Source organism: Gobius niger (genome assembly GCF_951799975.1).
Source record: "Gobius niger genome assembly, chromosome: 12".
In the NCBI taxonomy this organism is placed as follows: domain Eukaryota; kingdom Metazoa; phylum Chordata; class Actinopteri; order Gobiiformes; family Gobiidae; genus Gobius; species Gobius niger.
The window spans coordinates 2,369,683-2,385,239 of record NC_136863.1 but is presented as its reverse complement, the minus strand read 5'-3'; the positions used below and the strand labels follow the sequence as shown (position 1 = coordinate 2,385,239).

The following is a 15,557-nucleotide window of genomic DNA, read 5'->3' as shown; positions in this document are numbered from 1 at the left end:
AAACTTTTTGTCACGTCGCCACATTTTTGTTGTTTATTTTTGTGTGCGTGTTTTTCTCATGTTTTCATCCTCTTTTTCTCGCTATTTTGATACTTCTCTTTTTAGCTTTTAGATTTGGGTAAAGCACGGGACTGGTGGCCCTAGAGCCAGTGGCCCTACTGTGCTCTTCCAGCTTCCAAGCTTTACCCAAATCTAAAAGCTAAAAAGAGAAGTATCAAAATAGCGAGAAAAAGAGGATGAAAAACAAAACAAACAAAAATATGACAAAAATGTGGCGAAGTGACAAAAAGTTTCCCGTCACTTTTGTAGGTCTTAGCTTTCAAATGAGGCCCAGTATAAAAAAACATGAATCTAAAAGGAATTCCGTGGAGTATGGTGCGCCACAAGGTTCAATTTTGGGACCATTATTATTTATTATTTATATGAATGATTTTGCTTCTGTTTCTACGACCGCCTTTCCCGCTCTTTTTGCTGATGATGCCGATCAAAAAAATAATAATAAAAAGCCGAACTGGGGAAAATGCACTCGTTAGTGTTAAAGCGGGGGGTCAGAGGTTTAAATATGTATTTGTGGAAGTGTCACAATTACGCTAATTTGGGCCAGGCTGGTCAGAGTCCAGGGCTGTTTTTCAGTCCCAGTCCGGCCCTGTTGAGAACTACGTGTATCTGGGGTCTATAGTGACAAACAGCGTGGACCTAAAACCAGGGATGATCCGCAGAAGAGCCCTGGCTGCATCAGCTCCGCAGACTCTCTGGAAACCACTCTGGCGGCACCAGACCATCTCAGGCCAGACCAAGCTCCGGATTTACCGCTCGGCAGTGCTGCTTTATAGCCCTTAAAAAACAACTCTGGCTGCAAGAAGAGATGGTTTGATAGCAGGGCTCTCAGAACCACTGAAAACATCCGGTGGCTCCGCGGGTTTCCAGAGCAGTGCTAAGAGCCCACACGTGCAGCCCAGAGCAACGCTGCACCTGCTGGTTCGGCCATGTCCTCCTTCATCCAAGGAGAGCCATTCTCCAGTTTGAGCCGAGGGCCACAGACTGGAGACCACGAGGAAAACACCAGATGGTTTGACATGACGAGTTACTGTGGAGGACGCAGAGCAGCTGAAACAAGACCGTCCGAGCTGGAGAAAACAGGTTCATCGGGTCGGCTCAAGGCCCCCCACCTTCACAGGAGCCCTTAACCCTGGTGTCAACTTCGCAGGTCAAAATGACCCGCGAAGGTGACACCAGGGGGCGCCCTTCCAACCTTCTCAGTGTAAATGTGAGTTGACTTTCTTCAGAGTGAGACTTAGGTCAGACACATGAGTGACAGTAACATGAGGCTAAACACAGTGAGCTCTTTGTTTCCAGTAAAAGGCTGAGGCCTCATTGCTCTTCAGTCACTGACTGAGAAGTGAAGAAGGAAGTCATGGAGCTTCTGCTTTAGACAGAACTTCAGACTCTGCTGCCTGTAAGAGTCATATCATATTCTGAAACTCAAATCTGTAGTAAAAACATAATATATGGAAAATTATTTGAAAATCCTGTATCCCATTTGTATCTGATGTAAAGTCATGTGTGTCCCAGTTCCTCTGAGTCGTGGTGGGTCATGGTGGACCGTGATAGATGTGGACCATGACAGATGTGGACAGGACTGTGGTAGATCTACTTTTACTTTGGAGAAAATAGTTACTATAGAAACTGTTGAAGAAATGAACCTCATGAGCTTCTTCTGTAACATCTGTCCACATCAGTCCTGCTGCACCACGACTCAGAGGAACTGGGACACACATGACCTACAGCAGACACAAATGACCTGGGTTTGTTTGGGTTTTCTTGTATAGAATGACAGTAAATTAAACAAAACGATTTTTTTGATTAGATCCAGGATTTTCAAATATTTTTCTTTTTGTAATTGTAATAATAGTTTTCCATATATTAGTTTTTACTACATATTTGAGTTTCAGAATATGATATGACTCTTACCTGCAGCAGAGTCTGAAGTTCTGTCTAAAGCAGAAGCTCCATGACTTCCTTCTTCACTTCTCAGTCTGTGACTGAAGAGCAATGAGGCCTCAGCCTTTTTACTGGAAACAAAGAGCTCACTGTGTTTAGCCTCATGTTACTGTCACTCATGTCTGACCTAAAGTCTCACTCTGAAGAAAGTCAACTCACATTTACACAAGGGTTAAATAAGTCAGTCACGACTCGATGTCCAGGCTGTGAAATCTGGTCGCCCGACATTAGGTAAATATTCAAAGGTAATGACTGAATGCAGGGATGCTCATAAACATGTCACTAAAGAGTCCCGGGTCTGAAACAGTCCTGGTTCTCCTCTGTCCGAAAGCCCTAACCCGGTCTGACACAGCGCTACGAAGAACCCTGGCCCAGACCCCAACCCCCGTCTCGCCCCTGGCCTAACCCGGGTCCCGGTCCGGAGCAGAGGCCTAACCCGGGTCCCGGTCCGGAGCAGAGGCCTGACCCGGGTCCCGGTCCGGAGCAGAGGACAGTACCTTCTTGGAGCTCGGCCCACAGCTCTCCGATCACATTCTCCACCAGAAAAGTCCTGCTCTGTCTGTTCCTCCGAACGTGCTCCTTCCCTTCAGAGAAAAGGATAGAGGCAGAGGACAGAGTGAAGCCGAGGAACGAGGGCGGTGTCAGAGAGAGGGGGGGGGGACAGAGAGGGGGGGGGGCAGAGGGAGAGACACAGGCGCAGGGTCAGAGGCAGCAGCGAGGCCAGCGAAAACAGAGCAAACAAAGTGGGGCTGCAAAATGAACCAATCACAGCTCAGAAACCAAACGTCCCGAGTCTGGGGGGTCTGGACGGGTCGGGTCAAAGGTGAGCGCACTGTAAAAGCAGAACCCTCTCGTAAGTTTAACTGTGACCGGGATCGTGGTGTTCGAGGCAAAAGAAAAGGACCTTTCTCGATCTGCATTTACACACATGATCAGATGTTGGGCTGGGCACGGATGGAAAAAAGTTTAGTTAATACTGGTGTCGAAAAACTCAAAAGTACCAACAAAAATCTGTCTTTAGATCCAGGTTTTGATGCTGTTGGTCCAGGGACAGGATTACAGGAAGTGACTTGGTTGTTTCAGGTCAAATAATCGAGTTTTGACCATTTTTTTGCCCAACATTTTCCACATTTTAACACTTTTTTTGCCGCAATTTTTTCTCATTTTCCCAATTTTTTCCCCTCATTTTTGCCCCATTCTTCCAAAATCTTTACCCAAAATGTGTCCTTGTTCCGAAAACCAAGTATCGTTAAAGTACTAGTATAATGTAACGGCACCCAGCGCTACTCAGGAGTCCAACAATACCCTTTAGAAAATGTATATAAAAAAAGAAAAATATGGGGGAAAATTTGGAGGAAAAAAAAACAAATATTGGGGAAAATTGAGAAAAAATATGGGGGATAAACAGGGGGAAAATTGTGGTTAACTGGGGAAAAAATTGGAAAAAAATAAGAGAAAAAAATTGGGGGAAATGTGGAACATATGTAAAAATTGGAAAGTGTTTTTTCTGCCCTTTTGTTTGTTCAGGACAATAAATCTTTTGAGTGCATTTTAGTGCAGATCGTTTCATCATCGTTATGGAAAAAAGTTTAGTTACTACTGGCATTGAATAAATCAAAAGTACCTACAAAAATCTCTCTTTAGATCCTGGTTTTGATGCTGTTGGTCCAGGGACAGGATTACAGGAAGTGACTTGGTTGTTTCAGCTCAAATAATCCTTTTTTCCCAATTTTTTCCACATTTCTTCCCATAATTTTTGCCCCATTATTTTCCAAAATCTTTACCCCAAAATGTGTCCTTCTTTTTCATAGATATCGGAAATCATTGAGGTATCAGTATCGGTATCGAAAACCAAGTATCGTTAAAGTACTAGTATAATGTAACAGTACCCAGCGCTACTCAGGAGTCAACAATTCCCTTTAGAAAATTTATATATATATATAAAAAAAAGAAAAATATGGGGGAAAAAATGGAAATATTCGTGGAAAATTGAGTAAAAATATGGCGGATAAACAGAGGAAAACTGGGGGGGAAATTCAGAAAAAAAAAAAAAATTGGAGGTAAAATAGGGTGAGTGCAAAACATTGTGTAAAAAAAAAAGGCAATGGGACAAAATTGGGGGAAATGTGGAACATATGCAAAATGTGGAAAATTGAGGAAAAATATGGCGGATAAACAGGAAAAATGGGGGGGGGAAATTTTGAAAAAAACTAAGAGAAAAAAATTGGGGGAAAAATAGGGGGAGGCAAAACATTGTGTAAAAAATGTGCTCGGTTCAGGTGGGAGTTAAGGGTTTAACAAACTGTTAGTGTCCAATGCAGTTTCAGATGGAAAATATTGAATAAAAGTTCCCTTTAGACTCGCGACCCACTGAAAATGTTTTTTCCCACTTTTGGGTCTAGAATCCCCGTTTTACATTATATAATATGACCAAGTGGGATGTTCTGCCAGGACATTTTTAAAATACTGACACTATTTCTCACATTTTAGGGCAATTTATTTGCATAATAATATTTCTCAAAATCATCTTGAGAGCCAGAGGTTCTGTGCTGGAGGGACGGATTTGGCCCCCGGGCCTGATGTTGCCAACCCCTGGTCTAAAACATATTCAGTTGAAGTTTAGAAGAAAATGTATATATATATATATAAAAAAAGAAAAATATGGGGGGAAAAAATTGAAATATTTGTGGAAAATTGAGGAAAAATATGGCGGATAAACAGAGGAAAAATGGGGGGCGGGGGATTTGGAAAAAAACTAAGAGAAAAAAATTTGGGGAAAAATAGGGGCAAAACATTGTGAAAAAATTGAGGAACGTATGCAAAAAAAAATGGAAAGTGTTTTTTCTGCCCTTTTGTCGTCGTTGTTCAGGACAATAAATGTTTTGAGTGAATTTTAGTGCAGATGTTTTGATGGTTTACAACAATATCGTTTCATCATCGTTCTGGAGAAAGTCCCTAAACAAACTGAGATGGTTTTTGTCCTGACTGATCGTACACTCCGGTCCCCCCCCCCCCCCCCCCCCCCTCGCTGCCTGTGCCCCCCCAGTCACCGACGGGGCCCGTACCTTGTGCCATCTGCGTGCCCACGTTCTCCGTCGGGCTGACTCCGTTCTGGGTGCTCTTCTGGGCGTTCAGGTCCACCATCTGGTGCAGCCTCAGCTTCCGGCAGTAGATGGAGGCGGCCTCCGGCTCCAGCGAGATGATCAGCTGCTCCGGGTTTTCCCGAGACACCAGGCCCGACTGCAGAGACAGAGCGGGCGTTTGGAACGGGTCATCCATCGCCCTCGTTCATAAACTGTTCTACTGATATAAACGAGGCCTCTGTGTGTGAGCCTGGGACACACCGGATTGGTCAGCAGTGTCATGTGATCACTGGCGGCGCACTTTCCTGAACCCGTTTATAGTTCTGTCAAACGGAAATAAAAGTCGGCGACACAAAGAAGTGTGAAATGTTTCAGTGGATTTAATGAAGTATTGAGGATTAAAATGATTATTCAACATTTAGAATAGATAAAAATACGCAATAAATCCTGAGTTAGCTGTGACATTTATGAGATTAATCGTGTTATCCCATGGTCTGGGTGAATACTGGATTCTGATTGGCCGGTGCATTATTTTGGTATAACCGCACACGTAGTCCGGTAGTTAAATCACTGGGATGTCACTCCGCTGTGGCGTCGCCATAGCAACGCATGACACAGCTGAATCAGATAAAGGCGTAATTAGTGACTGACAGGAACGTATGAGATGGATTTAGTGTTTGCTAAATGTTTGTAGAGGAGAGTGAGCAGCTAGGTTAGCTACTGTTAATAACATATGAGCTTTACATTTCTATTGGAAACGGTTAAGGCTGTTCATCATTTTCAGGCGTACATAAAATGATCCTGCATTGAAGCATATTTGTCTGGATTAGTAAAGTCAAACATAAAAGTTTCAGTTGGGGGGGCCCAGGTGTGAGCGACTCCACCGCAGCTGTTTCCATAAACAGTTGAGCTGGTTGAGCTAGCAAGCTAGCTTCAGGTTAAACCTTGTAAAAGGTAAATAACTCCTGCCCACGAGTGCCGCATATCGGTGTTTCCTTCCAGGGAAAAGTGTTTCCGGGTTAGTCCTGTTGTGTTGTGATTCTGTGCTGATGTTGTGTCGTTGAGCCTGACTGAGATCCTCGTAATAGCTGCGGAGAATGACTCGCTCTGAGACCAGCCTTCAGTGACCGGCTAATAACCCACACAAAATAGTCCCGTAGTCTGGCAGATTTAGTGAGTTTAGTCAATGAAAAACACATTTATTATAAATGTTATGTTTGTGGGACCCTGGTATAAGCGGATTAAACAATTTAAAACCGTGCAAACTAGTGCATTATAACCGTCTAACGCACGGCTCCTCGTTGTTTAATCCTTACTTAAACATTCTGATCTGTGTATTGTATTGTATTGTATTTTATATATGTTGTGGACTGCTGTAGGATTGACAGCACTGTCTAAAACAAATTCAGTTGAAGTTTGGGATGCAAAGTTTCCCGTTTTGTCCAATCCCCTTTCCTCTGTTGGATGAAATGTTTGCAAGGCACTCAAAGAGGTTAAGAAAGTGAACAATCTTAACTAACTAGTTTGATCCCTGCACTGAAGAACCAAAAGGATTAAATTAACCTTGATTTGACAATTTCCCAAATAAATCAACTAATAAATACTGATTGAAACGCCTCATTCCGAAGCCTGAAACCTGAAAATAAACAAAAAAAGAGTTTTGCTACAGCTGCAGACGACCAGCTCCGACTGACAAGAAGAAGAGTTTATCCACTGTCCTGTCAGTGCCTCAGGGGTTAAGCACTGAGCACACATGCAGGTTACACTCTCTCTTAGAATAGAGCTCCAGTGAGGAGTACAGTAGAGCAGCCTCATAGTCCACAGGGAGACGCCATCTTTAATTCATCACCTCCACTGCCCTTCATCACCGTCTCTCCCTCCCTCTCCTCTCTCTCCTGTCTCTACCCCCTCCCTCCCTCCCCCCCCCCCCACTCTCTCTCTGCAGACGCCACGCCCGGATATATTTAGTCTCTGCACAGCCCAACATCTCTGTCAGCCTCCACAGACGTGATAAAGACGTGTGGAAAAGGAGCAGACACTCTCTCCTCTCTCTCCTCCCTCCCCCCCCTCCTCCCTCCTCCCTTCCTCCCTCTCTCTCGTCCCTCTCCCCCCCTCTCCTCCCTCCTCCCTCCTCCCTCTCCCTCCCTCCCTCCCCCTCCTCCCTCCTCCCTCCCTCCCCCCCCCTCCCCCTCCCGTACCTTATACGCAGCTTCTCTCATGAACTGCTTGGCCGGCATCTTCCAGATGGCCGGCACCGTGATGACCCACCGCACGTCGTTATTGTCGAAGTCTCCCCCGGTTTGGTCACTCAGCTCCTGCCGACATTTAGATACGATTCACGACGTTATCACAGAACACGGCAGGAACACGTGCGGCGTGTGGCGTGTGCTGAGTCATGTTTAGCGTGATGTTTAGCGTCATGTTAGCGTCATGTTAGCGTCATGTTTAGCGTCATGGTTAGCATCATGGTTAGCATCATGGTTAGCGTCATGGTTAGCATCATGGTTAGCGTGATGTTTCTGCTGAGTCATGTTTAGCGTCATGTTTAGCGTCATGGTTAGCGTCATGGTTAGCGTCATGGTTAGCGTCATGGTTAGCGTCATGGTTAGCGTCATGTTTGTGCTGAGTCATGTTTAGCGTCATGTTTAGCATCATGTTTGTGCTGCGTCATGTTAGCGTGATGTTTAGCGTCATGTTTGTGCTGAGTCGTGGTTAGCGTCATGTTTAGCGTCATGTTTGTGCTGAGTCATGTTTAGCGTCATGTTTAGCGTCATGTTTGTGCTGAGTCATGTTTAGCGTCATGTTTAGCGTCATGTTTAGCGTCATGGTTAGCGTCGTGTTTAGCTTCATGTTTAGCTTCATGTTTAGTGTCATGTTTGTGCTGAGTCATGTTTAGCGTCATGGTTAGCGTCGTGTTTAGCTTCATGTTAGCGTGATGTTTGTTCTGAGCCGTGTTAGCGTGATGTTTAGCGTCATGTTTGTGCTGAGTCATGTTTAGCGTCATGTTTGTGCTGAGTCATGTTTAGCGTCATGCTAGCGTGATGTTAGCGTGATGTTTGCACCTTGAGCGCCTGCTCCCTGAAGAAGGCCAGGGCGTAGGCGAAAATGTCCAGCGCCTTCACTCTCTTCCCATTGGCCGCCAGCAGCTCCGTGTCGATCGACAGGTTCTGATTGGACCACAGACAGGAAGTGAGGTCAGAGGGAACAGATCTGACGGCAACATTTCAACACAGAACAAGAATTACAGTATTTTTTCCATCAAACATGACTTAAATGAGGAAACATCTGCACGTGTACACTTCCGTGTGCTTCCTGTTCTCAGCGTGTAAATGTCACATGTAGAAAGTTTCCACCAAAGTGCCGGTTCAGAGCTGGTGTGGATTCCGTGGCTTATTGACTTGGTTTCCACCAAAATAAGAGCCAGCATAGATACGGAGAGCATCTTTGGGTTAGCACATATGCTACATACAAGTTTATCTTATTTTCAAATCTAATACTTCACAGTAGGGATGCACCGATACCGATACCAGGTATCGGGCCGATACCACATGCTTGTACTCATTCATGAGGTCCCGATACCAGAAACCGATACCATTTGACGTGCGGCCAGCGCAGCTACGAGGCGCAGCTACGAGGCGCAGCTACGAGGCGCAGCTGCGAGGCGCAGCTGCGAGGCGAGAGGAGGAGAGAAGAAGCAACAAACTGTAGAATAGTTTAGTGTAAACACAATAATCCACATAGAGCTGACTTTATTACAGACTGCGCTCTCTAAACCAGAGTCTGAGCTGGATTTAACCAGAGCTTAATGTTGTTAGAGCTGCAGCTTACTTGAGTAAATTTACTAATTACAAACCAATCTGCTGTGAAAAAAGTAAGAATGTTGAAGAAAATGCCTTGTACTCGTGTCGGTATTCGGTGTCGGCGAGTACTTAAATCAAAGTAGCCTACTTTGTTTGTAAAGTGGTGACGTCACAGCTCGACTTCCGGGTTCACAGAGAAACTACAAAAAACTCTTTAAAACCACAATCAGTATTTACTGAACAGACTTATTTATTAGAACCATGAGCCAAACATGAACCTACTGCTATAAAAGTCAGATTTACCAAAATCACCGTATCCGGGTTAAATGCTAACGGCGCAGCAGCTACGCTAACCCTGGAAGTAGCGACTATAGTAAATATTACTCCCCGGGTTTTTAATGTTTTTTTCTTGCATGTTTGCCAGTTTGCTCGGACCCGGAAGTGGTTGTTGGAGCTCCACTTATCATTGGCTGCTGATGTCGGAGATGGGCCAATCAGGGACCGGCCTTTCCCATCCTGGGTCCAATCAGAGGAGGGCAGAGTAGCCAAGAGTAAAAAAGTACGTAGCATAACAGTACTCAAGTCAAATCCTCTCTGAGTAGCTCTTGGGAAACATGAAATAAGATGAAACCGACAGGAAGTGACATAGATAGAGGCAAACAATTTTGAGCTGTTGCCGTGCCGACCGTGTTATGCCAATGAACTGAGTCTGTAAATATAACGTTAAACTTTGGAGTGAGTTGTTTTTCCAAAGCGCTGCCGCCCTGTGTGTGTAAAGACCGGACCAGCCGTTTAGCTGCAGTGCAGAGGCAGCAGCAGAGCATCGTGGGAAATGTAGTTCAGGCCAAACTGAGGCTCCATAGCAACAGAGAGAAGAGCTGAGTCAGGTTAGAGTGAATCTGCTGAGTCACGGTCAGAGGATGATGTGAGACAGAGACGGTGCTGCAGCCGAGACTGAAAACCAGGACCAGCACCGGATCTCCTGCTTTAGTCTGGTCTGGCTCAGAAGTCCAGGTCCTCCTGCTATAGTCTGGTCCTCCTGCTATAGTCTGGTCCTCCTGCTATAGTCTGGTCCTCCTGCTATAGTCTGGTCTGGTCCTCCTGCTTTAGTCTGGTCCTCCTGCTATAGTCGGGTCTGGTCCTCCTGCTATAGTCGGGTCTGGTCCTCCTGCTATAGTCTGGTCTGGTCCTCCTGCTTTAGTCTGGTCCTCCTGCTATAGTCGGGTCTGGTCCTCCTGCTATAGTCGGGTCTGGTCCTCCTGCTTTAGTCTGGTCTGGTCCTCCTGCTATAGTCTGGTCCTCCTGCTATAGTCTGGTCTGGTCCTCCTGCTTTAGTCTGGTCTGGTCCTCCTGCTTTAGTCTGGTCTGGTCCTCCTGCCATAGTCTGGTCCTCCTGCTATAGTCTGGTCCTCCTGCTATAGTCGGGTCTGGTCCTCCTGCTATAGTCTGGTCTGGTCCTCCTGCTATAGTCTGGTCTGGTCCTCCTGCTATAGTCTGGTCTGGTCCTCCTGCTTTAGTCTGGTCTGGTCCTCCTGCTATAGTCTGGTCTGGTCCTCCTGCTTTAGTCTGGTCTGGTCCTCCTGCTTTAGTCTGGTCTGGTCCTCCTGCTTTAGTCTGGTCTGGTCCTCCTGCTTTAGTCTGGTCTGGTTCAGGAGTCCAGGTCCTCCTGCTATAGTCTGGTCTGGTCCTCCTGCTTTAGTCTGGTCTGGTCCTCCTGCTTTAGTCTGGTCTGGTTCAGGAGTCCAGGTCCTCCTGCTTTAGTCTGGTCTGGTTCAGGAGTCCAGGTCCTCCTGCTATAGTCTGGTCTGGTCCTCCTGCTTTAGTCGGGTCTGGTCCTCCTGCTTTAGTCGGGTCTGGTCCTCCTGCTTTAGTCGGGTCTGGTCCTCCTGCTTTAGTCGGGTCTGGTCCTCCTGCTTTAGTCGGGTCTGGTCCTCCTGCTTTAGTCTGGCCTGGTCCTCCTGCTTTAGTCTGGTCTGGTCCTCCTGCTTTAGTCTGGTCTGGTCCTCCTGCTTTAGTCTGGTCTGGTTCAGGAGTCCTGGTCCTCCTGCTATAGTCAGGTCTGGTCCTCCTGCTTTAGTCTGGTCTGGTTCAGGAGTCCTGGTCCTCCTGCTTTAGTCTGGTCTGGTCCTCCTGCTTTAGTCTGGTCTGGTTCAGGAGTCCTGGTCCTCCTGCTATAGTCAGGTCTGGTCCTCCTGCTTTAGTCAGGTCTGGTCCTCCTGCTTTAGTCTGGTCTGGTTCAGGAGTCCTGGTCCTCCTGCTTTAGTCTGGTCTGGTCCTCCTGCTATAGTCGGGTCTGGTCCTCCTGCTATAGTCAGGTCTGGTCCTCCTGCTATAGTCTGGTCTGGTCCTCCTGCTATAGTCAGGTCTGGTCCTCCTGCTATAGTCAGGTCTGGTCCTCCTGCTTTAGTCTGGTCTGGTCCTCCTGCTTTAGTCTGGTCTGGTCCTCCTGCTTTAGTCTGGTCTGGTCCTCCTGCTTTAGTCTGGTCTGGTCCTCCTGCTTTAGTCTGGTCTGGTCCTCCTGCTATAGTCTGGTCTGGTCCTCCTGCTATAGTCTGGTCTGGTCCTCCTGCTATAGTCTGGTCTGGTCCTCCTGCTATAGTCTGGTCTGGTCCTCCTGCTTTAGTCTGGTCTGGTCCTCCTGCTATAGTCTGGTCTGGTCCTCCTGCTTTAGTCTGGTCTGGTCCTCCTGCTTTAGTCTGGTCTGGTTCAGGAGTCCAGGCCCTCCTGCTTTAGCCTGGTCTGGTCCTCCTGCTTTAGTCTGGTCTGGTCCTCCTGCTTTAGTCTGGTCTGGTTCAGGAGTCCAGGCCCTCCTGCTTTAGTCAGGTCTGGTCCTCCTGCTATAGTCTGGTCTGGTCCTCCTGCTTTAGTCTGGTCTGGTCCTCCTGCTATAGCCTGGTCTGGTCCTCCTGCTTTAGTCTGGTCTGGTCCTTCTGCTTTAGTCTGGTCTGGTTCAGGAGTCCAGGCCCTCCTGCTTTAGTCAGGTCTGGTCCTCCTGCTATAGTCTGGTCTGGTCCTCCTGCTTTAGTCTGGTCTGGTCCTCCTGCTATAGCCTGGTCTGGTCCTCCTGCTTTAGTCTGGTCTGGTCCTCCTGCTTTAGTCAGGTCTGGTCCTCCTGCTTTAGTCTGGTCTGGTCCTCCTGCTTTAGTCTGGTCTGGTCCTCCTGCTTTAGTCAGGTCTGGTCCTCCTGCTTTAGTCTGGTCTGGTCCTCCTGCTTTAGTCTGGTCTGGTTCAGGAGTCCTGGTCCTCCTGCTTTAGTCTGGTCTGGTCCTCCTGCTATAGTCTGGTCTGGTCCTCCTGCTATAGTCTGGTCTGGTCCTCCTGCTTTAGTCTGGTCTGGTTCAGGAGTCCTGGTCCTCCTGCTTTAGTCTGGTCTGGTCCTCCTGCTATAGTCTGGTCCTCCTGCTATAGTCTGGTCCTCCTGCTATAGTCTGGTCTGGTCCTCCTGCTTTAGTCTGGTCTGGTCCTCCTGCTTTAGTCTGGTCTGGTCCTCCTGCTTTAGTCTGGTCTGGTCCTCCTGCTTTAGTCTGGTCTGGTTCAGGAGTCCTGGTCCTCCGGCTTTAGTCTGGTCTGGTCCTCCTGCTATAGTCTGGTCCTCCTGCTTTAGTCTGGTCTGGTCCTCCTGCTATAGTCTGGTCTGGTCCTCCTGCTATAGTCTGGTCTGGTTCAGGAGTCCAGGCCCTCCTGCTTTAGTCTGGTCCGGTCTGGTCCTCCTGCTTTAGTCTGGTCTGGCTCAGAAGTCCAGGCCCTCCTGCTTTAGTCTGGTCTGGTTCAGAAGTCCAGCCCCTCCTGCTTTAGTCTGGTCTGGTTCAGAAGTCCAGCTCCTCCTGCTATAGTCTGGTCCTCCTGCTTTAGTCTGGTCCTCCTGCTTTAGTCTGGTCCTCCTGCTTTAGTCTGGTCCTCCTGCTTTAGTCTGGTCCTCCTGCTTTAGTCTGGTCAGGTCCTCCTGCTTTAGTCTGGTCTGGCTCAGGAGTCCAGCCCCTCCTGCTTTAGTCCGGGTCTGGTCCAGGTCCGGGTCTTACCGCGGTGGTGTGGAGCTTCATCTTGAACTTCTCGAGGTAGAGCCACTGCTTGGACTCCTGCGGGTCCAGGTCGTGGTAAAAGTCTCGGGCTGCGTAGCCGAAGCTGTGGAACTTCCTGTCGGGCGTCAGGAGGATGGTGGTCGGCGTCTTCTGGTTGGAGACGCCCGGGTCGCCGCCCTCCCAGCGCCTGAGGGAGAGAACAGGGTCAGAGCCGGGGGGACAGCGCCCCCTCTGGTCACAGCCAATAACTCTGCCATTTTAATTCAGTTTGTTAAGATTATTATTATACTAGCTGAGACCCGGCCTTCGGCCGGGCCTCGCTAGGCTCCACATTTGATATTCTGAGATTATGAGTGATTACAAAGAAATGTCCAACCCGTCACACAGTTCAGCTGTAGACCAGTGGTTCCCAACCCATTCCAAAAACTATGGCCACTAAATGTGTAAAATAATGAATGCTAAAAATAATTTCAAACAAACAGCAATTGGAGTGTTTGATGCACCCGTACTCCTTTCTTATTAACTACAACGACAATATGTTGGCTAAACTCAGGGAATAGAATTCAAGAGAGAGTGGGATAATTATGGATAAACATTAGGGGTTCAGCTCTAACGGTTTGGGTCACGGTGCAGGACCCGAGGTTTGGTGCATCACGGTAGTGTACAATAAAAAAAATAATAAGTTGGTTTTGAAATGAAATAGCCTAATGATCGTTGTTAGACAGTATTTATAACCTTACAATAAAATTGGCAATGCTTTCAAAGCGGCTTTAGAATAAAATGTACCTCTGGGCTCACAATACGTGAAAGCAAAATCGAGAACAAATGGTCCAGCAGCAGGCCATGTGCTCGTTAAGTGGTAGTTTCATTTTTGCTTTTATTCACACGGAGGATAAAACAGTCGGAGCAGCGCGTTTGATTAGAGGCTCGTGTTTTGGGCAATGTTTTGCGTGTACTTTTTTTCGGAGACAAAACTTTGGAGACGGAATATGGCCAGGATTGGATCTTACGCATGTCTCTGCGCCTCTGATATTACGCAGCACTGGATCTATAATGAACCACAGCCTCGGTCACTGCAGGAGAGACTTAAACAAAGACACGCAGATGTGTTTTGGAGGATGTACCTGTACCTGTGCGGAGCGTCTACAGCTGCAGTTTAGGGTGAGTGACGATGGCACACATCGCCCTGTTTGGATGCGCGCGCGCACACATACACACACACACGCACGGCAGTCAGATCTCGTGCACTCGCGTTTTTGTGACAGCGGGTTGTCCTCGGACAGCAGCACCACCAACCACGCACACACTCAGTACTGTCGCCAGGCTTCCTGGTGTTCCCAAACGGTCTCCCATCCCAGTTCTAACCAGGCACTTCCCTGCTTAGCTTCAAAGCCGGTATGGGAAATAAACATGGCGGCGCCCAGGCGGCGGCCATTGAGATAGCGTTTTCTATAATAGATTATTACTATCTGAGTCTCCACATTTAATATTCTGACATTATGAGTTAGTCCCTATAACCCGTCACTCAGTAGAGCTGTGGTTCCCATTGAGTGTAGCACCCTCAAGGATTTAGCATGGGCACGAGGTTGTTAAAAACAGGGTTTATTGGCTTGACAACCTTGGCAACCCGTGAGAACTGGGCACAAATAAGAAAAACAAACAAATATTAACATAAAATTGACAATACCATAAAATAAACTTAAGACAAACCTTGTGAGCTGACCTCCACGAGGGGCTAAATGTCCATGTAAGCTCTTACTTGTCTTCTAATAAATAAAATAAACATTAAAGGAACAGGCCAGCGTTTTTCCATACTGAGATATGTTCTCACCTTAGCTGTGACGAGTTCTTTAGGACCTGTCTGATCTTCAGTCACGTAAACACAGCGCAGACGGCGTTAGCATTTAGCCTCTCCCTCTCTCCTCTATAGCTCCAAAACAGGTCAAGATAGAAGCTACCAAGCTCTTCCACGTTTTCCCTACACTGTAATAAATAATATAGCAGTTCAACTTAAAATTCTATGTTAACTTTCTGCCATAAAGATTTGAGCTCATTGAAGGAACCGATATTGTTTCAATCAAGTAAAACCAGTAAGTTATAAATGGTTCATAAAGCATTGCTATAAATTGTTTCAACTTAACAGTTTCAGTTTTAACAAACCAACATGTTTTGTTGTGCCAACCATAAACTTGTATTGCTTCTTTATATTAACGCAAGTGTGTGTGTTTTTTAAACTCACGAGGCTAAGTTAAAAACATCTTTGACTTATAATTGAATGTCAAAAGAAAACAATGTTTTGACCTCTATGAACATATCAGGTTAAGTTATTAACAGATTTCAACTCATTCACTGTAGTTGAATGAAACCAAATATATTTGCTACTATAACACAAAATACTATGTTTTTAAACAATGGTACCACTTACAGTCTAATGTTAAAAGAACTCAAATGTTTATGGCAGAAACTTCACAAACAATACTAAGTTAACAGAACATCTACTTATAATTCCTGTTAACAGATAGATACAAGTGACAAGAGACAATTATAGTCAAGGCATTTTAATTTTCCAGTAAAAAAAAATATACAAGTGCTTATAAAGTTACAAATGTTAAAATCTGATGAAACTCACAAATTTTGTTTACACATTTAAGCAA

At 46.4% G+C, this 15,557-nt stretch overlaps 1 protein-coding gene across 2 annotated transcripts in view; it reads right to left on the bottom strand.

Moving 5' to 3' along the window:
- hspa12a (heat shock protein 12A) overlaps nt 1-15,557 on the bottom strand; it is a gene marked incomplete at its 5' end in the record, with an annotated part of 34,984 nt that overhangs the window by 11,433 nt on the left and 7,994 nt on the right. For both annotated transcript variants that reach the window (XM_079567102.1, XM_079567101.1), the window contains 5 exons: nt 2,499-2,585; nt 5,067-5,241; nt 7,283-7,399; nt 8,147-8,251; nt 12,904-13,090. In XM_079567102.1, the coding sequence (XP_079423228.1) occupies nt 2,499-2,585; nt 5,067-5,241; nt 7,283-7,399; nt 8,147-8,251; nt 12,904-13,090 (671 nt within the window). The remainder of the gene's footprint in view (nt 1-2,498; nt 2,586-5,066; nt 5,242-7,282; nt 7,400-8,146; nt 8,252-12,903; nt 13,091-15,557) is intronic.